The 26,154-nt window shown below is 45.7% G+C and overlaps 1 protein-coding gene across 1 annotated transcript in view; it reads left to right on the forward strand.

The window, feature by feature from the left end:
- The window catches only part of ITGA9 (integrin subunit alpha 9), a 1,159,507-nt gene that overhangs the window by 863,844 nt on the left and 269,509 nt on the right, over nucleotides 1-26,154 (forward strand). Inside the window, exons 21-23 of the mRNA XM_069613210.1 lie at nucleotides 22-111; nucleotides 2,888-2,996; nucleotides 5,977-6,084. Coding sequence (XP_069469311.1) covers nucleotides 22-111; nucleotides 2,888-2,996; nucleotides 5,977-6,084 — 307 coding nt within the window. The remainder of the gene's footprint in view (nucleotides 1-21; nucleotides 112-2,887; nucleotides 2,997-5,976; nucleotides 6,085-26,154) is intronic.

A 26,154-nucleotide genomic window follows, 5' to 3' on the forward strand; every position in this document is an offset into this window, starting at 1 on the left:
CTTTGTTGTTTTCTCTAATAGCGGAAACCTTGAGCGCGCAGAATCGCTACACGACAACTCGCTGACGCTGGCGGTACCTCTGATGCATGAAGTGGACACATCAATGACTGGGTACATGTCTGACCTGAAGGCACTGGCGCAGGGCATTTGAGGCCGCAAAATGGCATTCGTTTCTATTTTCTTGCATATTTTACATAGCACTGCTGCCAATTTAGGGTAAGCTTAAATGTGCTTAAAGAACCACATGATGCAAACGGGGAGAGCGGAAACATTATCAGACATGAATATATTGACATGATTATAAAGTAGAAACTAGAATAAAATGCCACCTAGAATACACATAACTATATTCAGCCCCAAGTAGCGAAAACGGTCAACCCGTATCTAGGGCCAATCTTCATACCAAGCCCCCCTTGAGTAAATATATTGTTTCTCGGCCCCTCCACCTAGGGGTTGGTCCCCACTAGGAGGCCCAAAGGCTTTGGGGAGTGGGGGAGGCGCGCCGGCTCTCTAAAATATAAGCAGATTTTCTACTGCTTATATTTTCTATTAAAAGTAGTCACCCTAATTCTTGTTTTAAATTAAAAACAGTCATCTTATTTTTTTATTTTTTTTATTTTTTATTGTTTTTAATCAAACTTAGATTTTTTACAATATTTTTCTAGTTCATTGTATCTCTTGTTTGTCTCTCAGGCAAAATTCAAGCCGACTGAGGTTTCTTTACTGTATGACGCTCGGACTCTGTGGGTCGCTCCTTGTCTTTTAATAGATCGGTCATCTTAATTCCTTCAGGCCCCTCAGGGACAGGGCAGCCCCCCAGTTTGAACACCACTGCTCTAGAACCATGATTATGTGCCTACTCAGCAACCTTTCTAGAATACTATGTTGTATTGAAATGTCTTTCATATGCTTTAGAAAAGACACCTTCCATAAGGTTTTATGCAGGTTTTATGCAGTCCACACAGCTTCCTAACTAATAGAAAATAAAATGTCACTCCCTTTACCAGATCCCTAAGGTTGAAATTCCAAAACCGATTAACATGGGAATATGGCCCTGTATGGTAAACTGCTAGGCACGCATTTATGCAAAATATATGGGTGGAGCTAAGATCTGTGCATGCTCCAATAGCAGCAGACCCCATGCAGAGTGTAATGCACTGCACAGGCCCCGGCCATCGTCTCAGTGTCTGGGCTAAAGGAGACTTCCTTAAGTATGTCATTTATCCATCTCTCTTGCTCATTTCAGGATGTGGAAAAAAAAACAGAAATATTTTCAGGATTGCATAAAAACTGGTTTAAGGTTAACAGTGACAGCACAGAGATCGGGCTTTCCGATCGCAGCCCCCAATATAGGCTCCATCCACCTGTTCACCTGTCTTTCCTATTTTGGCCCCTCCCACACCCTTTCACCACCAGTCAGCTCCTGCTTTTTTCATCCCTTCACCCTTCAGAAAATACTTCACCACTTCCTGTTCTTGCAGGAAGTAACTGCAGTGAATGCCTTCCGATTCCCAAGACTCCACTATGGGAACATTGCTGAACTTGGCTTACCCTACTTACTCCTCCGCTCCACCAAGCTCCAAATGATGCAGCCCATCTCGTTCTCAAGAAGGTTGCCCACATCATGCCAACCTTCTCCACCTCTCCTCTGGCTTCCAGTGGCTAAACGAATCTATTTTTGATTACTCTGCATGGCACATTGAGCTTTCAAAAACCTTGGCCTACCTTTCCCCACCTCCAAGCTCCAGCGTTATTGTCCACCCAGAATCCTTGATCCTATTTGGACTATCTTCTCTTCATTCCTTGATTCCACCGGTCAGCACAGCTGGGATGGAGAGCTCAGGGGCAACGCATATGTCTTGGAAGCAAGGCTATGCCAGTCGATCGCTTAGACTGGTCGCTGGTATTAGGTGTGTTACAAAAGATTAATTAATTCATACTCGACAACAGGGGTCTGCAACCTTTTGCTCAGCAGGTGGTTTTGAATGGGAGGTTCCATGGGAGTTCGAGTCCACAACACCTGGAGAGCCACAGGTTGCAGACCCTGGCTCTAGTTGATGTGATTTCGCATCCTCACTCCCCAGCTGTGGTGCCACCTGGCTTCCAGGATTTTCTCCATTCCCTGACCACCTTGCACTCCACAAGGCCCTAAAAACCTGGCTTAAAAAAGCAATAAGGGACCTGGCACTAAACCATATCCATTTTGGACAAAGCGCCAAGAGACACAACCCATTATGTCTGTATAGACCTGGAATAATATATTTCATTACAGGTCAAAGGTTAAAGTGCACCTGAAAAGTAGGCCCCCTTAGTAATCCATATCCATCTCCATATCCCAGCTGAATGCAAGACTGCACAGTATAGAATACACATATTTTTTTAAGTGAAGTGCGAGGGGCAGACAAAATGTATATTCTGGATGGGGCTGACCGTCCGTCCGGCGTGATAAGAAATAAAGGGTTCTATGTGATTTCTACATTTGGTTTTTTTGTAGGACATTTTACAGGAAAAGTATGTGGGGGGAGCCCCCCTGCAGCCCGCCCACCTCGCCTCTATCCCCCTTACCTTTTGTATTAGCCTAACCCACCCCCCACATACATTTGCAGTAACATTCGTTGAGAACGAATCCATGATTTGTCCCTCGATATAAAAACCTGCGCTGGAATCTACCTGTCCCGAAATAAAGTAACCACAACCCTTACATAATCAGGAGATGGTAATTGGGTGGACGTTCTATGATCACATAATCACACCTAGCTGCCACTTGGTGATCATATAAGGTTGCTGCAAACAGTTCGGGGGAGTCAGTGTGCCCAATTAAAGCGCTGTGAATCTGAAACACAGCCATTCAAGCGCAATCATTAACCACCCCCTGTCAATGTTTCAGGACTGTGTCGCCATCCTCCTTCATCTATGGCGAGTCTGTGGATGCTTCAAACTTTGTTCTATTGGAGGACCTGGAGTGTCATTTTCAGCCTATAAACTTCACCTTTCAGGTAAGGCAAGTTCGATTTCTTGGGCGAAGCTCACATTGCAAATTTATAAGCCTTTACAATATTTTGGAACCTGCCCGCTAATTTTGTTCCCTCTTGACAAATCAACAACATACTTTCCTAAACCATTCAGAATCAGGTCTAGAATTACATTTCAAAATCTAATGCAGTTTCATTGAGTGGCGCCAAAGTTATAAGCCATCCAAAAACTGCTTTTAACCAACACTGTAATGCACAAATAAGCATAGATGCTTCGAACATCTAAGAAGTCCGCGAACATTACAGGGCTGTCCCCGAATTGTTCGCAGACATCGGAGAAGAAAAATTGCTTTTTAAGGCCATATCCCATCACCTCATCCCTCACCTCCCCAAAGATTGCTTAATATGTTTGACAAGTGAAATGTTGTGTTTTTCAATTTGCTTTTACCGCAATATTTGCGGACACCGGCGCTGTCCGCGAATCCAACATAGGGGTAGTTTACAAAAATTCTGATGCACCTCATGCTTTTCACCATCCAATCAGCGGGCGCAACAAGGAACTGAGTCTGCGGACCGAACCCAGATATCACTAATTCTTTTTTGGTCATTTAAAAAAAACTACTGGATGGATTTACAAATTTGGTGAAAATCCATCCAGCGGTTTGGGCTGTAGGCATAGGCGTGAAACTTTTTGTAGGCGTGAACATTTTTTTCTTTTGTGTCTATGGGAAAAACCACAAATTTTGGGACCACCCCTATAACTTTGCCCGCCCTTGACGAAACCTCACCAAACGTTGCAGAATCAATCTGACGCGGCCATATATGTTTTTTTGTGCTAAATTTTGTTAGGGTTCATTCATGGGGGGGCGAAGTTATAAGCCATCTAAAAAGTGCTCTTCCTATGGGTTGAGCAACTGAACCATAACTACAGAGCCGCTACCACAGGCCCTGTAATAATATATATAGACCATTTGTATTTTCGTGTATTTTTATTTTGTGGCACAAACCACGCACAGTGGAGTTTTATCCTGGTGATCTGTGTCCCTTTTTCTTTTTGTCTGTCAACATTTTAGTGTCATTGTCATGTGCCGGGACAGGCTGGCGGCAGTGAACCATGTTTTACAAGTTGTTCCTGTGCATGACCTTGCACCATTGGTATTTAAGCAAAGCTGCCATTTTGAGTACGTAATACTCAAAATGGCTGCTGTTCGTGTTTAAAGACCTGTCACTCGGCTATCTTGTTTTCTGGCTGTGCTCCTGCCCTCTTGGGCAAAAGATCTATAAATAAGGGAATACATTTCCCTGGGATCAATCCTTGGATTCCTGCTCAGTTCCCTGTGTGACTGGAACTGGGATTGGGGCTGCCTGATCTAAATCCATATTTATCCCAATGATTGTGTATTGCTGGGCCGATGTAGGGTCGCTGGATGTCCATGATTAGACAGCCACTACCTCTATGAATGGTGCAAAAACTTCCCATTGGTTGGCTGGGGAAATATTCTGCCCAGATTCTGGATGAGAGGAGAGGGACAGGAGGCCTTCCGGAGTTTGCCCACTGGAACCAAGAATCCAAAGAGAAAAGACAGCTTAACCATTCTCATGCCCTCTCATGGGGCTGGTCATTCACTGAAGAGTTACCATTGCTGCTGTGGACACTGTCAGGAGTTGGGCTATAGGACTTTTCAGATTGAGGCACTGTAATCTTGTCACCTGCAGCAGCTGCCCCCCAGTTAAGTGGGGCTTGTCTGGAGCCTGTGTTCCACCTTCGCCGTTCTGCACATCCCTTATCAGGGTTTAGTCACCACCTCCCCATACCTGCCTTGTCCTGGGGTCCCATGTCACTCTGGGAGTAGCTGGGGGTCTTAAAGTATCTGCTTTGGAGATCAGAACCACCTCCTAGCTGGCCCCAAGCCTGGCACCTAGTGCACTTACGACTTCTGGACCGCTTCTGGGCCTCTTGCAATGGGACCAATGGTTTTATTATTCAGGGTGTGTAGTATATATGGTTCTTAAGTGTTTCCTACATGTGCTTTTGCCCTAATCCGTAGAATATCATTATAGATCTGTGCAGGCCTCTGTCACTTGGCTGTCTCTTAAGTGCTGTTAACTGCCCCTGCATACCAAACCCCATATCTCGTAAGTCTGCCTTAGTGCCCAGCCTACACTTCCCAGAGAGAGTTTGGTGGGTGTACTGGCTTCTGAGTGTCAGGCGTAATAACATTTTTGAGCAATATTGTCCCCTCAGGGGTATTAAATGTCTTTTAATACTAACGCAAACATCAGCATGAGCCAACTATATATCCCTCTACTCCAGCCATGGCTGGGGAAGTGAGTTCCATCCCCGACGCATCATGGCGCTGCTGCTGTAAGCCTTGAGTAACGCTACCAAAGCTTTACAGGTGAGCAGAGGCCTTGTGCTCTAGCTGCTGGGCTTACAGGTAGATGGTATTTCTTATGCCAGGTGGCGGGGAGGTGAGTGCAACCTGTAGTCTATGTTTTTCACTCCCATGTACTAGAGAGCACCCCGGCAGTGGCAGTCTGGTATACCGGCAGCTCTGCTTGCATGTGGCAAATCGTTACCAACGACCACTTTCTTCCATCCACCGGGAAGATGTGGGCTATGTGGGGCCACCGGGAGTGGCACACCACTGAGATACGTATACATGTCACGTTCCGCCACAGGTTCATATCCTGCTCCCTTCTGCCAGGGGTGTGCATACCACTGCCATTCCCTATGCCAGGCTAGCTCCCCCCCCCTCCCGAGCCCCTCCTGATATGTGTCCTGCAATCTCCTGTCCCAGATATTGTACATTGTTTCGCCACCAGTGCTGGTGTATTGCACGCAGCGTCGACCTAATGCTTATGACGAATTACTGTTATTGACATTGACTCTGTGTTTGGGTGGGGGCAAGGGGTGAGAGAAATCAAACTGTATTAAACTGATAAAACGATAACACTCCTGTGCCCTAGGCTGACATCTTGCCCTTTATTCACGTTTCTGCAGATTTACAATGCTGGACCAAGTAATTCTCCCGGATCATTCGTTCACGTTATCATTCCCAACCGCCTCTCGAGCAGTGGTGCAGAAATGTTTCATATACTGGAGGTGATGGTGAGTAGACACTGGAATGTCATACATGGAGGCCTTCGGCGCCTGGCGTAGCGCGGGGCTTGTGTGGGGCTCTGCAGCAATGGGTGCTATTAAGATAAGAACTGAAATACTGAAAGGAAGCAGGTGGTGATGTTCAGCAGCTCAGATAGAATCCACAGTCCACAGCCCTGTCTGGTATTTTATATGTTATTTAAAAGGCAGATTATGTAGACTAGGCAGGTGCTACCACGAGCTTAATTGCAGAAAGACTGATGAATGCGTCCGCCTCAGCCTCACTGGAAAGAGTAGATTCTGATCTAGAAGGCTGCAATGCAATAGTGTATGTGTAGTGTCACTACTAGATAACATGAGCGCTAAACTTGTCTTTATTATTTGGCGCTGTCTGCAGTCAACTAGAGTGCATTGTGAAATCAGAAATGGGCAACCCAGGTGGATTCATTTAAATCTGCTTTGACCCATCCTCGCTTGTTGTAGCCTCGAGAAGCAGTCCTCTCTCTATGAAAGTCTGCCTTCGCTCACGGAGTTGTTTACAGTTTCCTTCCTTCTGATTCAAACATTGTTTTGTCTTTTTCTTCATTTAGGGTTTTGTTAAGCTCTAAATGTAACCTTATGGCAGCTTCAAAGCACTATGAGGAAAGGACAGTGTGGCGAACAGAAGGAAATAGTGAAAGTGAAATGAAAGTGAATCTGAATCTGCTGCGCTACAGACATAGGGGTGCAGGTAGCGTGATTCGCAGCCTGAGCCTTGATGAAGGAAAGGTGTACCGCCCTAGTCGGTGTATTCTCACTTTTGCAGGAACAGCAGGGCATGAGAAGCTGATCTTAGGCGTCTGGTTGGCTGGTAGGCTTTCAGATCTGTTGACAAGCAGTGAAGCGCCTGACCTTTGATTACCTCATGGATTAGATATAGCAGCTTTAAATCGATGTTTTTCTGATATGATCAAATCTCTTTATACTGAAGAGGAATAGGGCTGCTAAGTTCTGGATCCTATTATTTCCCAAGACCCGCTCATCTGGATATAAACATACTTTGAATTAGTGTTAATTTGTTATGTAAAGCAGAGAAACTTTCATAATTGACTCCTTCTTCACATTGCCAATTTTTTTTTTGTGTGCCAGATGTGTATTTTTGGATAGAAACAGAAGTAATTCCTTTGCTCTGGAAGCTAGCTCTTAATCCTCCCACGTGACTAGATTCCTATTTATTCCAGAGCTTTAGGCAAAAGCTCTTCACAATGTGATGAAGGATCAACAGGACATGCTAAAGTCAAGGACAAAGGTCAAGCAATCGTGATTACATTTGTCAGGATGAGAGGGGTTCTGCGGGGGGTGCCACTACAACTGGTAAGGGATAGTATGTAAAAAGATGTCAGGCTGGGTTAACTTATTCTGTCTCAGAAGCCCATCTATGGCAATACTGGTCTTCTCCAGTGTTCCCTACTCTAAGGTACACACTCAGGGAGATTCAACTCATGGTCTCAGGCATACAGCAAATTAACAAGGGGGGGGTCCTGGGAGTCCCTCTGCCAGACATTATTCCTGATTACAAGAGCCTTACCCAGATTCTTTAGTTCACTATCTTTCACAGAAGAGAAATATCCAAAACATATCAGTCTTTGTCCTGGGGCAGTCCAGCACCGAAATGCTAGGCAATTCTCCTCCGAACAAGAGTACCAACAGCAACCCCAGACACGTGTTCTTAGCGAGGCACAGCTCCACCTCACTGACGAGGCCCAGCCAGACAGAAACACTTGTCTGGGGTTGTTGTTTGTACTCTTGTTCAGAAGAGAATTGCCTGGCTTTTTGGTGCTGGACTGCCGTCGGGCAGGACAAAGTCGGATATGTAGTGGACATTTCTCTTCTGTGAAAGGATGGTCAGCTAAAGACTCTGGTTGAGACTCTAACTCAGCATATAGGCCGGTAGAGAGACAGTCCCAGAACCCCCCTTGTTTGCTCAGGCATACAGCACCCAGTTATCGTCTTGAGCACTCACAATCCCAGGGGTATAACACAATCTCCTACCAACAAGCACATGTTCCCCTCTGCTTTAGGGTACTTATCAGGAATATCTCACCCTGTTCTCACCCTGTAGCCACAGGTCGCCCTTCTTGGCCAGTCACAGTATCTTGTAGCACACTCCTACCGGCACATTCTACTTCTATTTGCTTGGGGCATTTGGCATGCTGTGATATTATTATCCTCCTGCCACGGGTTGCCCTCCTGGGCCAGCATCTTTTGCTGTCGTCGGTGGTATTGCTCCCATCAAGCTCTGCAGAACTCTGTGTTGGCCTCTCTTAGCCTCAGATATGTAGTCCTCAGAAAGTTCTTAGAGTTGTCTCCCAGGCTGGCTTCCCCAGGATCTGAGATACAGTTATTAGGAAACTCTTAGGTTTGTCCCCTATCATTTATTGTTGTTTGCATGGCAACAGCCAGTTGCTTAAAAGCAGTACATGCATTTTGAAGTCAGGCAGAAGAAAGATTTCAGTCATATGCCTCGTGGCGTTCTGACTGCTTGTTGGTTGTTTGCTGTACTGCGGTAACTCCAAAGTAAGATGTGAATGCTTACCTTCCAACCAGTGCTGAGACTTAAGCTGTGCTCCTGGGTGGAAACATTTCAATCCACCAGAGCAATCCCTCCTCAGAAATCTGTCATCTGTCTGAAAGAACTGGGTGTGTGCTGTATCGGTGAGGGCACTGTTTCGTTTGGCTCGCCTTCTTTATTCGGGGTGTTGGGGAATGTGCACCTTTCCCATAAATAATACTTAATGTTGGGGACTGTGATCCACATCTGCCTTTGTTGACATTAAACTCAAGGCACTGGGGAAATCCGAGGGTCCCTGGAGAATCCCGCACGTAGCACGTCCAGGTAGCGCATCACCTAGTGGGTGGACATCCTTGGCCCCCACAGCTCCTCTACTCCCCAAAGGAGTAATACCCAGTGTGACTTTCTAACACAAAGCTGCTAGATCCCAGGGACGTTAATGAATCATCTGATGGGTTGAGACCATCTGGTTGGATTGAGGCCAGTGAGGGGGACAGAGTAGCTCTGTGTGTCGAATCTTCGAGGATCTCTGCATGGATAAACAGCATTGATGCAATTGCAATCCGATTGTGGGATTTCATTCTAAACAATTCCATTCTCTTTCAACCACCTCTGCAAAGTCAGTCTTATGGGCTCTGTGCTGGGATGGAGGTGATCATTTTGTCAGATGATCTTCGTATAGATGGCATCCCTCCATTGACTTGCAGCTGTGATCTCCCAATAGATGACATCCCTCCATTGACTTGCAGCAATGACCCCAATTAGATGCCATCCCTCCATTGACTTGCAGCCATGATCTCCAGACAGATGCTTTCCCTCTATTTACTTGAAGCCATGATCCTTATATGAATGTGTCCTCTCTATGGACGTGCAGCCATGATTCCAAGATAGAGTCCATCCCTCCATTGACTTGCAGCCATGATCCCCAGATAGATGCCGTGCCCCCATTGACTTGCAGCCATGATCCCAGATAGATGCCATCTCTCCATTGACTTGCAGCCATGACCCCCAGACAGATGGTTTCCCTCTATGGACTTGTAGCCATGATCTCAAGATGGAGTCCATCCCTCTATTGACTTACAGCCAGGATCCTCGCATAGGTGCTTTCCCTCTATGGACTTGCATCCATGATCCCCCGATTGGTGCCCTGCCCCCATTTACTTTCAGCCATGTTCCCAGATAGATGCCATCTCTCCATTGACTTGCAGCTATGACCCCCAGACAGATGGTTTCCCTCTATGGACTTGTAGCCATGATCTCAAGACGGAGTCCATCCCTCTATTGACTTGCAGCCATGATCCTCGTATAGATGCTTTTCCTCTATTGACTTGCAGCCATGATCCCCCGATTGATGCCATGCCCCAATTGACTTGCAACCATGATCCCAGATAGATGCCATCTCTCCATTGACTTGCAGCACCATGATCACCAGGTAGATGCTTTCCCTCTGTGGACTTGCAGCTATGATCCCAAGATAGAGTCCATCCGTTCATTGACTTCCGACTATGCCCATTTTCATGTGCCTTCCTTCGGAGATCCTCACTGGCATCAGTTCTACTTAACTCCTTGGCTCAACCTCGCCACAGTTTACCTGATCCCATGGCTTTGAGTTCCACATTTTTCTTAAAGACACTAAGATGACTTCAGGGTGTGTCCATATACACGTTTGGGACAAGATGTGCACCCACTGTCATATTGATGAATAAAGGCACCTATAGTTAAGCACCATCCTAAAGCAAACGAGGCCTAAAATGGCATGTGCTAATTATTTTCTCCGTATGAATTTCACAAGTAAAGGTTTGTTTGTTTATTTATTTGTATGGCGCACCCAACCCGGGGGTATCTGGCGCCTTTTGCACAGAAGGTTTACAAGTATACTTTAAGCTTAGTTACAATGAATACAATAGGTGCAATAGTTACAGTGGAACAATGGAAACTTTAAATTATGGATAGAAAACATGCTTAAAGGGATGGTCTAGTAAAAATTTTTATTTAAAAAATAGATAGGCCACATAAAAAAAAATATACTAGCATCCTCCGTTTTAAAACTTCCTATGTAAAATTTTGAGCTATTCAAGCTCAAAATTCGAAAAAGCAAGCACAGGGGCGCCGCCATTTTGTGAAATGGAGGCCCTCCTGTGCTGGCTTTTGCTTTTGCGGCACTAATGAAGGAAAAGCCAGCCAGCTGTAGTAAACAAAGTCTACCGCTGGGTGGCTTTCCCTTCATTAGTGCCGGGACTCGGAGGACGCGGACCGGAGACCAGAGCAGGAAAGCTGCAGCTGAATCTCGGTAAGTGCTATTTATTTTTTTTTTACAAAAAATAAGCACTAGCTGCGTTTTTTTTTCTAAGTTTTCCGGGCTGGAGGAGCCCGGAAAACTTAGAAATAAAACCGCAGCTTTAAAAACGTTGTATTTATGTTTGCGGTCGCTTTTGAAGCGACCGCAAACATAAATACAACGTTATTGTGTTGGAAAACGCTGCGGTTTTAAAACCGCAGCGTTTTCCAACACAACCGCGTTGTGTCTGCCTGAATCTGCTTTACCATTTGGGGCTCTCGGGCTCCCCACGGGGAGCCCGAGAGCCCCAAATGGGAAAGCAGATTTAGGCAGACAACGCAGCATTCAGCATTTCCCATTTGGGGCTCTCGGGCTCCCCAAGGGGAGCCCGAGAGCCCCAAATTGGAAATCAGCTGCAGGTAGACACAACGCGGCATTGCGGAAAACAACCGCGTTGTGTCTGCCTGAATCTGCTTTCCCATTTGGGGCTCTCGGGCTCCCCACGGGGAGCCCGAGAGCCCCAAATGGGAAAGCAGATTTAGGCAGACAACGCAGCATTTAGCATTTCCCATTTGGGGCTCTCGGGCTCCCCAAGGGGAGCCCGAGAGCCCCAAATTGGAAATCAGCTGCAGGTAGAAACACTACGCGGCATGTAAACATAACCGCGTGTGTTTCTGCCTGCTGTGGCTTTCACTTTGGGTCTCCGGGAGCACCGGAGACCCAAAGTGATAGCCACAGCAGGCAGAAACACACGCGGTTGTGTTGGAAAACGCTGCGGTTTTAAAACCGCAGCGTTTTCCAACACAATAACGTTGTATTTATGTTTGCGGTCGCTTCAAAAGCGACCGCAAACATAAATACAACGTTTTTAAAGCTGCGGTTTTATTTCTAAGTTTTCCGGGCTCCTCCAGCCCGGAAAACTTAGAAAAAAAACTGCAGCTAGTGCTTATTTTTTCTAAAAAAAATAAATAGCACTTACCGAGATTCAGCTGCAGCTTTCCTGCTCTGGTCTCCGGTCCGCGTCCTCCGAGTCCCGGCACTAATGAAGGGAAAGCCACTCAGCGGTAGACTTTGTTTACTCCAGCTGGCTGGCTTTTCCTTCATTAGTGCCGCAAAAGCAAAAGCCAGCACAGGAGGGCCTCCATTTCACAAAATGGCGGCGCCCCTGTGCTTGCTTTTTCGAATTTTGAGCTTGAATAGCTCAAAATTTTACATAGGAAGTTTTAAAACGGAGGATGCTAGTATATTTTTTTTTATGTGGCCTATTTATTTTTTAAATAAAAAATTGTACTAGACCATCCCTTTAATGTATATACATTACAATAGTTACAGTGGAACAATTGAAACATTAGGTTATACATAGAAAACCGGCTGAAGAGAGGTATATACAAATGCGCCTTGGAGGAATGAGCTTACTTGGTGGTCAGGGAGGATTATAGTCGGGGGTTATAGCAGTATGTGATGCCAGGTAACATCATATGTGCAGGACTAGGGCTGGCTGTTGGTGTCATTCGTAACAAGCCATTTTATGGTGTTACGCCTAAACAGGCAGAAGGGTTGGTTAGATCTTAGTAAAGGGGTAAGGCGTTCCAAAGTTGGGCTGCCATAACAGGGAAGCTGGTTCCCCCTGCCTTTTCTAGCTGAAAAAGGTTTCCGCAGTATAGGTGAGTAGGTGGGCTATTTACTGTTAGAGATGCTCCTTTAGTGGAAGCCTTGCTTTTAGAATCAGCACTATTTACAGATCAAATAAAGTCCTAAAAACAAAGCTCTTTTCTATCATGTAAGTGTGCCTTACCTGTGAAATGGCACGGCTTCAGTCCAAATGCATTATCATCCTTTTTCCGTCAGGTGCCATATGATCTATGTAATTTGTTGATCGAGATGAGAGATATGTTAAAACAGTATATGGGATAAAGTAATCCCTACCGTACATTGGGCCTCATTACGAGTCTGGTAGTAATTTGGGGGTAAATCTGCTGAATTACCACCAAACTCGATTACCCTTACCGCCACTTTGCCGCCATGCGTTTTCCACATGATCATAAGTGGTGATCATTTCCCATTTCTGGAGTCCATAGGACTCCATGGGGATTTTTGGTGAATCCTCCACTTTACCTCCAAATGTATAATTCAGCGGTGTGGTAAACAAACTGCGGTAATTCCTTTACTGATAAAAAGGTGGAAGTAACGGAACTAAAACCACTTTTTTCCCCGCACTGCCAAACTTGTAATGAGGCCCAAATAAGGATATTGCAATTTGCAGAGGGTTTCCGAGACTGAAAGGAGGAATAAGGTTGCAGGCTGGCATCCTTGATAAGATCTCTCAGAGGTGACCTACAACAATCCTTTTACATATTGAAGGAGGCTTTTTATACCTTATCATATATGGTCACGCTATCACTTCCTTGTGTAAGTATCTCTTGTAAACTTTGATGCATGAAATACGTCCAGTCGTTGATATGTAGTATACGTGTGTACTGTTGGGGGGTGGGGGGAGGAGAACACCACTGTGCAGCTTTTAATGTTCTGAACAGATTAATACAAATCCTGTTTAGTTAGAAACACATTATTGGCTCCAGGGGGAGGCCTAGAGGTGTGAAACAGAAGTAACATGGCTAAATAACACTGAAACACAGTGAGGAGCCCCCCCCCCCCGCCCCCACCGAAGCACATAGCATGTTTCAGGGCAACATCTCAAGACTTGGGTTTCATGGGAATGTCTGGGGAGAACACATGAACCGCTGCAATGCCAAATGCATGCATGCAAATGGCAAAAAAGGTTGCTTCTCTTTACACCCAAACAAGAACAGCACAGACTTACTTCCCAACACAGCTCATTATCGGACAGGGTGATCAGAAATCCCCTTGAGGATAAAGTGGGAGAAAAGGAAACGCAGCCTGGGTGGCTTCCAAATGAAACACTGTGACTGCTGCGCAGTCTTCCAAGTAGAGTGTGAATCAGAACGCCATGTGATATTCAATGGAGTGCTCGCTCTGGCGAAATAAACACTGCTCCACAAGTGAAAGCTGGAACTCATCCGGAGGTCAGAGGTCATTTGTAGAATAGTCAGGGGCTTTGCGTTCCAATTTTATATTATTGACATCATCCTTTCCCTGAGTTTGTAACGTGAGCCTGCTGAAGAGTGCAGAGCTCATATGGGCGATTCAACAACGTTGCATCTCCCAAGGAGTTCCAGTAAAGAGTCTTGCTTTTGTCTCGAAGATCACCGGCCAAAAAGACATAATGGCCGGTACAGCTAAATGAATAACTGATGTTCCCTGACACCTCCATATGTTCCAAAACATTAATCACTGGGAGGAAAGCTAACAGAAATGGCATGATGGAGAATAGTTTCAGTGTAGCTAAATAAAGACCAGGTTTTTGATTACCACGCCCCTTTTTTCCCTTGAAAGCGATTTTCACTGATAAAGAAATGCATTTTGTGCAAAAAGCAAAATGTGCATCAGATTTGTGAAAGCACAAATTGGCTGATGTCATTGTGAGCAACATTCTGCCCCCAAAATATCTCTGAGATGCTGTCAATACAGTGGTGTGAGGTGTTGTTCATTGTTTTGCCAGTACATGTCGCTTTGTGAATCCCTAGATGTGTTATACCCACAGATGTATGCCCTGCCCACAGGGCACCCAAGTAGGTACAAATCTCCTCTGACAGGGTTCGTTGCCAGATTGTTGGTGGGCTAGAGAATAGAACCCTCACCTGGAAAGCGAGCAGCCCCGAAACTGTGTGTTCGATCCTCCGCATTAATGATCTTATATTATGAATCTCCGCCCACATTATTTAGTATAATAGTTCTCTTTGTAATAGTACAACAGCTGTTTGCTTTTTCGGTATACCCCTATTATTTTTCCATTGATTGCCCAATATTTTGGTCCGTAATCTGGTGCTCGTATTTGGCGTATTATTTGTACAAGTAGATCCAAAGTGGGATGAGGGCATGATGGCATTTTGCGACTGGAGGGTACTTTTATGGTGGTAGGAGGTCGTTTCCAATGGCCCCAGCACAGTAACTCCATCGTTGTTTTTATTTGATTTCTTTCTTTACCCTGCTACCCGATCTCCAGAACCTCCTAGCAGTACCGTTCCCAGACAATGCTCCCCTGCCACACCTCCACGGCAAAAGGCAAGGGTGTTTGCACTTGCGCTGTATCCTAAGTAGATAGCAATGGTTCCCTGCAAGGTTGCAACCCATTCCTTCACAATTGAACCTGGCATCAGAGCATGGAGTAAAAGATACAAAAAATAGTTTGCCTGATAGAAAACTTTTTACTTCACCAAATTATCGAGGTGAAAATGAGGGCTCCATTACAGTGAAGCACTTCATGTAAATTGCACTATTAACAGTTTACAGAAGGTACTTAGAACGTGAAGCATAGATTTGGGTGAGGTGCTGGTTCTATTGTGGAATGGCGGAGGCTGTATAATTCCACCATCTGTCCAATCCCGAAAATGTACCCCATTTTGGTAACTTCTGTGTGACTGATGCTCACTGGGGAACTGGTGCAGGCAAGCGCTGCAGTCACTCCACAGATCAAGTGACATTGCCCCAAGACACCAATGCTCTTTCACTTGTATTTCAAAGCCCAACTGCCCGTTGATGTAAAGACTTAATATTGGCACATGTAACAGGGCTACATGTTAAGTGACCTCCTATTACTTCGCTCAGTGACCCCTAGTTCAAACCCCCTTTGAGTTGATCGTTACTCATTGTAGTCCTTTGGAAGGGAGGTTGTCCCTGTATGTCAGGGAGTGGAAATGAGCCACGTCTGTTGCCTGGCCCTAATGGATCATCTCACAGAGCTGCTGCCTCCTTTTCATGTAACACTGACTTTACCACTCTCCTTTGCATGCTTCTCCTCCCCCATGCACCCACAAGTTGGCGGACATTTGGCAACCTGTTTTGAAGAGAACCAAGGAGCCTGCGCTTGCTACAGAGAAGAGAAAGGGCTGGTGTTCCTTTCATTTTTCTGTTCCTAAAAAGGACACAGGCCTGCACTGCAGGACTGGCTTGTGTGCCTGGACTTTCAGAATGTATTCTCCTATGTGCCATTCCATCCAAAGCTCAGGAAGTATCAAAGGAAACATCTATTTCCAATTCAAAGTCCTGCCCTTTCTGCCTTTCTCAAGCCCCCCCCACGTCCCCCCCAGGTCTTCACCAAGCTATTGGCTGCGGTGACCGCACCTCTCAGAAGGGACAAGATTTGCATCTTTACCTGCTTGGATGACTGGCTCACTTGAGCACGCACCCCAGGTCTGCTGTCCACCCACCTGCATCATAGTTGCCATCTTTGTACACCGCTTGGGATTTTCCAGGAATGTACGCAAATCCCATGTCACACAATCCCAGTTGTTCCAGCTCATTGGAATAATTGTGGACAACTTGAGAAAGAAGACCCGCCCATGGGTTATAGCATTGTCAGGGAGTGCTAGAGGAGTGTGGAGTGTTAGGAAAGATTTCATATTTGAATGTAATTTTCCCTCCATGTGGCAACCCCCAAACTGCTTCTTGCTGTTTTACACCCTGATCTAAAATTTGCCAGAGAAGCGCAGCCCTCCGCCTCACTCCTCTGGGCTTTCGCTGAATTCTTATGGGGAAACTGACATGCCCTTAAGACAGTCAGTACTGGGAGACTTCGTTTCCCTTAGTCCTTTCCTCATGTTGCAGCTTTTGTGCAACATGTACAAGAGTGCAATGTAACTTACCTTACTGCACTCTTGGGTCTCTAGTCATTCCAAAGGCCCTAGAAACTCTCGCTGGAATTTTTATGAACTGTGCAGATGTGTCTCAGACAGGACTTGTGGCAGCTATCGTTTATCTTAAGTTTTGAACCCTTTTTTGCCATGTTATCCACGCTTACCGCATTTTGGCATGAATAGGTGGCCTGGCTCCAAAATGGCCATGCCACGCGGTTCTTTGTCCTGTCCTTTGGCCATCTTGCCCCTTCACCTTCCCCAGGTCGAGCCGACCCAGGTTAGTCCTTATTTGGTCATGCACTTTCCCGTGAAACCCAATATTTTCGCGGGCTTCTGCATGCCTTGTGTGTGTGCCTCCAGGATGTGGGCTGGGATGTCTGTTCCCAGTACACAATCTGGGTGCCAGAGAGTCTGGAGTGTCCTGAATGCCTGGGACCACCGTGGTCTGTGATTGGTCCACGTATGGAGTGAGTGTTTGTGAGCAGATCTCCCATTGGGTCCTCTCAGTTTTGGCGCAAAGGGAACTTTGGATAAGAGGAGGCCGAAAACACCACTACCAGGTCGATCTCCTGAGTTCACACCGAACAAGGGATAAGGAGCCAAGTCGAGGAACTGCTGGTGACCCGCTGGAAGGTTTGGCACCCTGAGCCCGCTGTCATCCTGCGAGACCCCTCTGCCTCTGATCTTCCTAGAAGGTCTGCGAAGGCACTTTGACCCATTGGAATAGTGGAACCAACTATTCTCGGCACCTTCATCAAACCCTGCAAGTAAGCCTCTTTTTTTTTGGAAGTGTCCCTGGGCCAACCAGTGGACTGACCAGCTTAGTGGGACGTTTGCTCTGTCACCGCTGCCGTTTTGGGGAAGCCCTCAAAACTTGGCCTACTGCTAGCTCTGTGTCCATGGCACCCTCACACCGAATTTCGTACACTTGGCATTCCCAGGTCTGAAGTGAGACGAGTGCGCCCGGACCAGAGTAAACGCGGTTGCTCTGTTGCCCTGCTATGGTAACGACCTGTGCACGTTCGCTGCATTTTTGACCCCCTCGACCCTGCATCCTGCTACTGCGGAATCTACACGGTGTCGAGACGTCCTGCTTGTCGCATCCAAACCTGCCAGCAATGTGAACTGAACTGGCGAAGTCTGGGTCTGCCTGCGTCGGGGACCAGTGAGTAGTCCATACCCCAACCGGTGGCCCCTCACGCAGGAGCCCATTTCTTTTCTACCGCTGTTGTGAAATAGCGACTCTATCCCGCACTCTCACCCTGCCTCTGCCCACAAGTGGAGGCCTTGCTTGAGTAGTGGGGACTTGTTCTTCATCGCTTCATCCACCTTCCTGAACTGTCAAAGATCCTTGAAGAGACCCTATTTTGTCCATTGGCACAAGCGCGTGCAGGTACTATTGAGCATAAGGCTCCTCTCTTCGTAGGGCTCGGACTACCTCATAGTTAGGTGTATTTCTGATGTTGAACTGGGTCTAACGATTACTTGCACTGCCTGTTTCCTCCCCATCTAGGTGGTCTACATATTACGTGCTCCTCACTCCTTAGACCCCTCGGTCTTGTATATATATTGTATTGATTGTTATGTATTGGTTTACTTTAGTATTATTGTGATTCTTTGCTATGGTCGATGTTACAAAGGCCTTGTAATAAATGTGTCTATATTTTTAATATGACACCTGTCTGGAGTAATTTGTAAGTGTCCTTGCCTTGTGTGCTCATTGAGGTCTTTCAGTCACCCTCACCCCTCTTGAGACTTAGGGCCTCATTACACGGATGGCGGTAGGGATTTACCGGTACCGGTAAAATACCGGTACCGGTAAATCCCTACCGCCTTACTACGAGGTCCCTTTGCGGGTTGGGGGATTTAACGCCTGCTTTTAGCAGGCGTTAAAATCCAACCCGCTAAGGGACCTCGGAGCTAATTACGGCACCGCAAAATTGCGGTGCCGTAATTAGCGCCTTCCCCATTCCCATAGAGCCCTATGGGGCAGAAACGGGAATGGGGAAGGGCAATGGTGGAAAGGGGATTTACCGCCCCTCCAACCTTGGAATCGGGCGGTAAATCCCCTTTCCGCCAAGGCGGTGCAGGTATTTTACCGGCATGAGCCATGGCGCTACTAGCGCCATGGCTCACCGCCTACCGGGTAATGAGGCCCTAAGTCTTCACTGCCACCATCGCTACCCTGATTGGTCTGGCTTGTCCAGAGGTTACCCTGTTCCAAGAAACTAGGCTGGCCTTCTGAACCTCTGCCCCTCCAGGTCAGAGTTCAGAAATCCATCTTAACAAGGAGATTGGTGCACTTTGCGGGAATCCGCAGTTGGACCTTTTAATCTTCATTGTCAATAAGAAGTGTCAGTTGTTCTTCTCCAGAGAATTTCCCGTACAGTGAGCTCTGGAGGGGTGCAATGATTGCTGACTGGAACTTCAACTTCCTGTATGTGCTCCAGCTGATTCCTGTCATTCTGCTGGTTCTCAGGAAACTATGGACGTTTGGGTCAATGATGAATTTTACTTTGGGCATTTACATTTTTGGGGAACCTAAATTGACATTGGGCAAACATGAGCTCTTCCTGGGAACAGCCATGCACCTCTTCACCTCCTCCTTCCCTTCGTCCCTCCTCTGCTAATCTCATAGTCGCTGTGATTGGTGACCAGGGCCCTTATGTATCCTTCAGTGAGTTGGCCTCCCAAATCCATTCACCGCAGCCTCTGCCTACCTCGCAGCACTTGACTTGGCAACCACCAGCCACAATCCGGTAGGCCTGCACTTTCTACCCAATGCAGCTCCTGGCCACATAGCACTTACCATTGTATGCACTTCATCTGCTGCTAACCCACGAGCACTGACATTCCAGCACTTACCCCCACCCCCACTTTCCCCTCTTCTTGCTGCACTTGCACGTTCTGAATACTCACAGGGCTTAGTAGGTTTGTCTTTATCTTCCACTGTATTCATTGCTTTCAATCTCATGTTCCCTTCCTGCTGTCCTGTGGGCGCTTTAAGACATAATTGACTTACTGTATAAGCGCCTAACAAATGCACAATAAATAAATAAAATAAATATATGTGGACTTGGTTTAGGAAAGCCCTTGTCCAAGACCGGCAATGACACATACTTTGTGGATGGACCTGTGTGTTTAGTGGTTGTTATGAGCAGCCTGATCGACTGGCTGTTACAACCTTGTGTGAGTGCCTTGTGTGTGATTGAATGACTGGCTTATGAATGTATGGGTATATCTAAGGTAGACCTTGAAACTGTTTCAGTTCTGTTGGATGTTTGCTAGAGGAATGCAGGCTTTCTTACTTGCTGGAGGATTTTTCCACAAAGCTGCTGCTGGACTTTTAGGGCCGTGTTTGCCCATACTGGCTGGGCCCTTTTTCCTGTTCTGGATGCTGGACATCGTTTCTGGGCTGTCCTCATCCTCCCCGTGGCCCTTCTCACTTAATCTGCTGGGTGTTTAGTTCTGGGATGGTTTCTGTGCCCTTTTACCACCTCCTTCCCATATACCCTCATGGCCACGTGCCACGATGTAGGAAGCTGGAGTCACCCAGAAGGATGGTGGAACGCCTCTGCTGTATGTATGAGGCTTCCCCAGTCACCTCTACCGTCAGTTCCTTTATGGGACCATTTTCTGCTAACTTGCTGCTCCTTTTTTGCTCATCGAGCTATCCATATCAGGTGCCTCAGATTCCTTCGAGCACCACTCCTTTTTGGGGTGGTCCTCAGCATTGTTTTCACTAGGAGCTGGTGGGTCACCCTTGTGGGAATGGTGGTTGTTCTTCTTTTGGATAGTTTAGGTCATCGTTGACCAGGGGTTTAAGTCCCAGCGTGATCAGACCCTGCAACTCAACCACCAGAAACAGAAGAATTCTACTCACTGAGTTGTTTTGCTATTCCTGCACTGTGCTCTTGAAAACTGGGAATTTAAGTACTTAGCTTTGGCGGGTTATTCTTAAAATGTACCTACAGGGTTACCCTTGGCCCATTGTCGTGGGTTTCTGCAAGTCCCTTTTTACCACAGGTTGCCAAAGATGAAGTGTTAATCTTTTTTCTCCCTCTATGTGCCCTGTGTAATATATGGTATACATTTGAATCATGAATTATGCACTACAGGAGTCGGAATTACACAGACTGCAGAGTGTGGCATATTGAGTTCTGAATAAGACCATGTAAATTACTTATTTCACCTTTCTTCCCACCTCGTAAATCTATATGTCTAGTACCTCTAACCACATAGTGGCTTTACACTTGGTATTAGGAGTGGGCAAGTTCTTTAGTAACCATTGCTGTTTTTATAAGTACACTGTGTTTTACTATATGTAAAGTTCACCCATAGATTTTATTTGTGATTTTATAATGAAGTGTAGATTTTCAGAATACCTGTGCAGTGTATTATTTCGGGGTGACTGTTTTGAGTAACTGTACTTGTCGACCAGGTACCAACGCTCCTCGTCATGGGTGTTCCTCGCAGTTAGTGAAACATTTCACCAATTTTATTGTAGCATTTGTTTAGGGTGCAGAGTAAGGGAACGTTAAATAATGATTTTTGTGGCAGTGGGAGTGTGGGGAAGGGGTTTGGAGTGTGGCAGGAAAATATGGGGGACTTGCTCCTCATAAGAAAAATGCAGCAAAACATGTGGCAAACGCCTCGGCGAGGAGGTGGGCTAGACCCTACCAGCCTGCCTGCTCCCTTGAGTTAATCTTAACTGCTCTGCAACTATTACCACTTTCGAGAGTTTGGGCTACAGTTTGGTTGGAATCACAGTGGTGCCTTTGGGTTAAATGGTTTTACATTCCCCACAAGGGGGGTTCATACCTAGAGTGAAATAATGCCAGACTGTAATGTCCTCCTCTCCCAGATTTGTGATGCTCTTTAATACCCCAGGACGGTTTCAATACCCCTAAAACCACAGTGAGAAAATAGACCATAAACCTAATGTCGGAGCACTCTTTCTTCACGGTGGCAGGATAAGGTCATCATGTACCATAAAAAGGACAGCATATGGCCAGATTGTTGTTTGCCCATCCAGTGTGAGTTGTACAAGTAACGCTGAGGTAACATGCCATTGCAATGCATTGGCATAGGTGGAACAGCATTGCATATCTAGACAATCCTACAATCTGCACAAGTGTTCATCAGGCGAATCTTGTATAATTTTATGGAATAGACATTTGTGATATTTTACAGATTATACGATGTGGCCAAAGTCAGGATGGACATGTCTATCTATCTATCTATCTATCTATCTATCTATCTATCTATCTATCTATCTATCTATCTATCTATCTATCTATCTATCTATTTTAATTTTTGTTTTTGTATAGCACCCCATCGCCCATAGGCCTCAAGGTGCTCACAAGACAGACAACATAGAACAAAGAAGGGCTCCGGCATCCATGCGATTACATGGAACCGTTCCTTAGAGGTGACAAGGGGAGAATATTCAAGCTTAGATTTATAAGGAGTGCACACACGGATGGTCATTTAATATCCATCACATAACTCTTGCACTCCCAGGTTAATTTGTTTGCCAGATAACACCAACCAGAGGCTAGAGATAAACAATCAGAAATCTTGTTTCTAAAAGCCCATTCTCTTTGATGACAGTTTTGCCATTTGCCTGGATTGACCTTGGATCAAGCCAAAAGCGTTCCAGCTTCAGGCAATACAGCGTTGACTTGATGTAGGCAAACCATGGGAGAATAATGGTTCTATCACAGTTCATCAGGTCCATGAGTGCTTCACAATATCCCCCCAAATCTGGACCACAGTTTCACCCAGTTCAACAGTGGTTTGAGTGCAATTAGATCACTGATTGGGTTCAGAGCAAGTTTAAAGGGCAGAAGCACATTGTGTGCACTCTTGGGCGAATGAACGATTTTTTTAGCCATGCATTTTCTGTGGTATTTAAACGGGAGGTTATCCCATTACCCCACAGTTCGGCTCCATATATTGCTGCCCCCAATGCCAGCAATCTGTATATTTCCAGTGCCAGAGGAACAATATTATCCCCAAACTTCTTGGTAAAGTTCAGGTTGGCTGTACAACTTTGGGATAGGGTTAGGTTCGTTCATCAATGTTTTCCCCCCATTTACCATTGTTGGAAAATATAAAACCTATGTAGTCAAATGTCTTGACTTCATCAATTTTGATACCCCCTATATGGATGGGTAGGCTAGCGTATTTGCCCAACCTTTTGCCACACCACATCAGTTTAGTTTTGCTTGGGTTAACAGTTAGACCCTTTACATCACAAAACATAACAAACTGACCTGCTAGTCTTGTAAGGCCACTTGGCATTCGGGAAATCAATACTGTGTCATCTGTGAACATGAGGATACTGATTTTTTCCTTCCAAGTTTAGGTAAATCAGTGAGATCAGAAGGTAGGCGGTTAACAATATCACTGAAATAGATGAAGAAGAGTGTTGGTGCCAGAACACAGCCCTTCCTCACACCCCCACTAGGAACTGTCTGGTGAACTTTCCACTGTTCCCATACCTACACCTAGCGGTATTACCGGTGTGTAGCTGCACAATTGCTCTAACTAGCAAACTTGGAATATTCTTACCTTGAAGTGCTTTCCCCAGTTCATGCTGGGGATGCCATCAAAGGCCGTCTTCAGATCCATGAAGGGTATGGGCAACATAGTAGAGGCCAAGATGACGTATTTCTCGATTAAAACGCAGAGTCTGACGGTCTGATCGATAGCACTAACGCTTTACACAAATCTCGCTTGCAAATAACTGATGCAGTTGGAATCTTCTGCCCATTCTTCCAGTCTAGTGAGGACGGGTTTGCCAAATAGGTTGCCAATGGCATCAAGCAGGGAGATGGAAGGATAGTTGCCTGGATCGTTTCTTCCCCACTTTTTATTTATGGGAACAATCTCAGCTTGCGTCCAACTAGATGGAACTCTATTAATCCTAGCGTATAGGTTAAATACATGTTGAAAATAGACAACCCAGACCTTAGCTTCTAATTTGTAAATATCCACCGGGACTTTATCCGGTCCCAGTGCTTTGCTCCCACATTCTGAATTTAAAGCATCACCCACTTCCTTAAGGGAGAAGACAAGGTAATCTGCTGCATTTGCCCCAAAATATATTTGGCAAACTCTTGATTCTTTCCTTTAATTCTAAGAAAGAAGGTCTGTCCTCTTCATAAAGACTGGAAACATGGGCATACCAAGCATTATCAGTTATTGCAAGTTCAAACGGGTTGCCCTCCTCATGGTCGCTGAAACAGGCGATCTGCCAAAAGGTGTTTTGGTCCTTCTTCCGAGTGGCTTGGATTAGCCTCTCCCATTTGTCTATTATCTTGCCGCCTTCCTTTTATGTTTTTTATCAAATCCTTATATTATTTCCTAATGCTTGGCAGGGATCACTGGTCGCAGGGGTTAGCTGATTTTAATGCGGTCGATAATTCCCGCTTTTCGTTCCTGCATTCCTGTTCAAACCAACCCATCTTGCTATTGTTTTTATCCTTCACTTGTGTAATGTTTCGGGGTATGGTCAGGCTATGACTAAGTTGCTCTGATACCTTCTTGCTAACTACCCAGAGTATGTCATTTCTGATACTCTCCTATCAAAGGCTGTCTCAATAAGAGGCAGTAGCTCTGAAAAGTTTCGGGGGACCTTAGCTTCCAGGTCTATCGTATACCACTTCAATCTCCTCCTGTTGTTAGAGAAAGTCAATTCGGCATTAACTACGGGGCAGACACTCATTTTCCTCGGTGCAAGTATTTTTAGAACCATTGATATTGGGTAATGGTCGCTTTCTGTTCTAGAGTACATTTTCAGTTCTGTGCCAGCATCCCATTGTAGTATGTCTTTGGGAATATAATGTATGTGACTGCTAGTGGGTCCTCTGTGAAATGTAGCCGAGGGTGGAATGTTGCCCGTCACACAACCATTACACACCCTCACACCCACTCAGAAAATACAATTTGCGCAGTTTCCAAGGCATGCTTATTTTGCAGAGTTGGTTTTGCCACCTGTAAGGTGGGGATGCCCGACGACTGATCCTCTTCTTCGAGGAATTAAATTAACTAATTTGGGGGCTCAAACAAAAAGTTAAAATGACCCAGAATCAGAACAGTGCCCCTACTCGTCTTTAAATAAGGCCATTGCACCAATATTGATTGGAGGTCTAGTAATGTCTGAAGAGGGTTCCTATCATTAGGAGGATTACACACTTTGGCCACAAAATAACATTTCTGACTTGGCAGATCTATTGGGAGACAGAGTAAGTCCATACTGTTAGCGGCGATAACTACAACATGCTCGTTAAGAGTGGATTTGACCTATACACTCAGTCTCCCACTCGGTCACACTTTGGCACTCCTTTGCTTCATGACCAGGATTTCGTAATTTGTATACCCCACCATAGACACTGGGATACAAGCTCAGGTCTCCTGGAAACAGATAATGCCATGGAAAGTATTAAGTTCAACCCAATCTGGATCCTCTAAATTAGTCTGAAGGCCTGCATTATTCTAACAGACTACTTTAATTTTACTATACAACACATTTATGGATGTTGTAACATTCGGTCTTGGGGTCTCTGGTGCCAACTGGGGTGTGGTTGTCAGGCGGATTTGCCAATACATTGATTGCACCCTGTTTTCAGACCCAAAGGGGGTAGTGTCCTGTAGTCAACGGCAAGGATATTATTAGCCATATCCGTCTTATAGAAACTGATTTCAATATAATCATATTCTGTAGGTATTGGGTCTTGCAGACAGGTAACCTCCTTAATGTCCTCTCTAGTCACAGAGTAGCAGCCCTTTTTGGATCTGATCCAATGTATGCACTTCATTTTCAATGAATCTGACCCTTCGGGTCATCAGTTAACTTATGTATGCGCATTGATCATGTACAGGGAGTTATTTTTTACAGGCTCTAGTGTTAGATGACACTCCATGTTCTTTGGGATGGCTCCAGATGATTTGTGTGTTGCTAGGTTTAGCACACCCATACACCTTGTTCCTCATGGGACAAGGCTGGGTAATTGCTTGGCTGGTGCAGGATGTATTCACTGAACTAGCACTGCCTGTTGGGTTGGATGATTCCTTATAAAGTTTCCAATAACTCCCTGTACGTTCCAAAAATCTTGCCCTGTCTTTGCCCCATGATTAGAGTTCCTTGACACCTGTATATGCGAGTCAGGGGTGTAGTGTGTAGTAGCATTCGGGGATCTCTCTTTCAAGAAGCAAATTTCACCATTGAGCTTACTTACGGCTATAGTCCGGCTTTCTATTGGCTCATGTACGGTTTTGACCTTAAGAGTAAGTATAGCACAATTTGCACATAGTGATTAATTGGTTTTACTATCAGGCATTAATGTTACAGAGCCCAGGAGCAGTAGCGCGAGAGCCCTATGATGTATCCCCGGCCAGATCTATAATGGCAGATACTGGCCTTTCTGGTACCTCTTCGACTCCTTCAGTAGTGGTGGCATTGTTGCTGTCCATCAGTGGGGCAAACCTATTTGATATCTTCACGGTACACAAAACGTCCAATGGATAGA

The sequence above is a fragment of the Ambystoma mexicanum genome, chromosome 5p (assembly GCF_040938575.1).
Source record: "Ambystoma mexicanum isolate Mex_15411 chromosome 5p, UKY_AmexF1_1, whole genome shotgun sequence".
NCBI classification, from domain to species: domain Eukaryota; kingdom Metazoa; phylum Chordata; class Amphibia; order Caudata; family Ambystomatidae; genus Ambystoma; species Ambystoma mexicanum.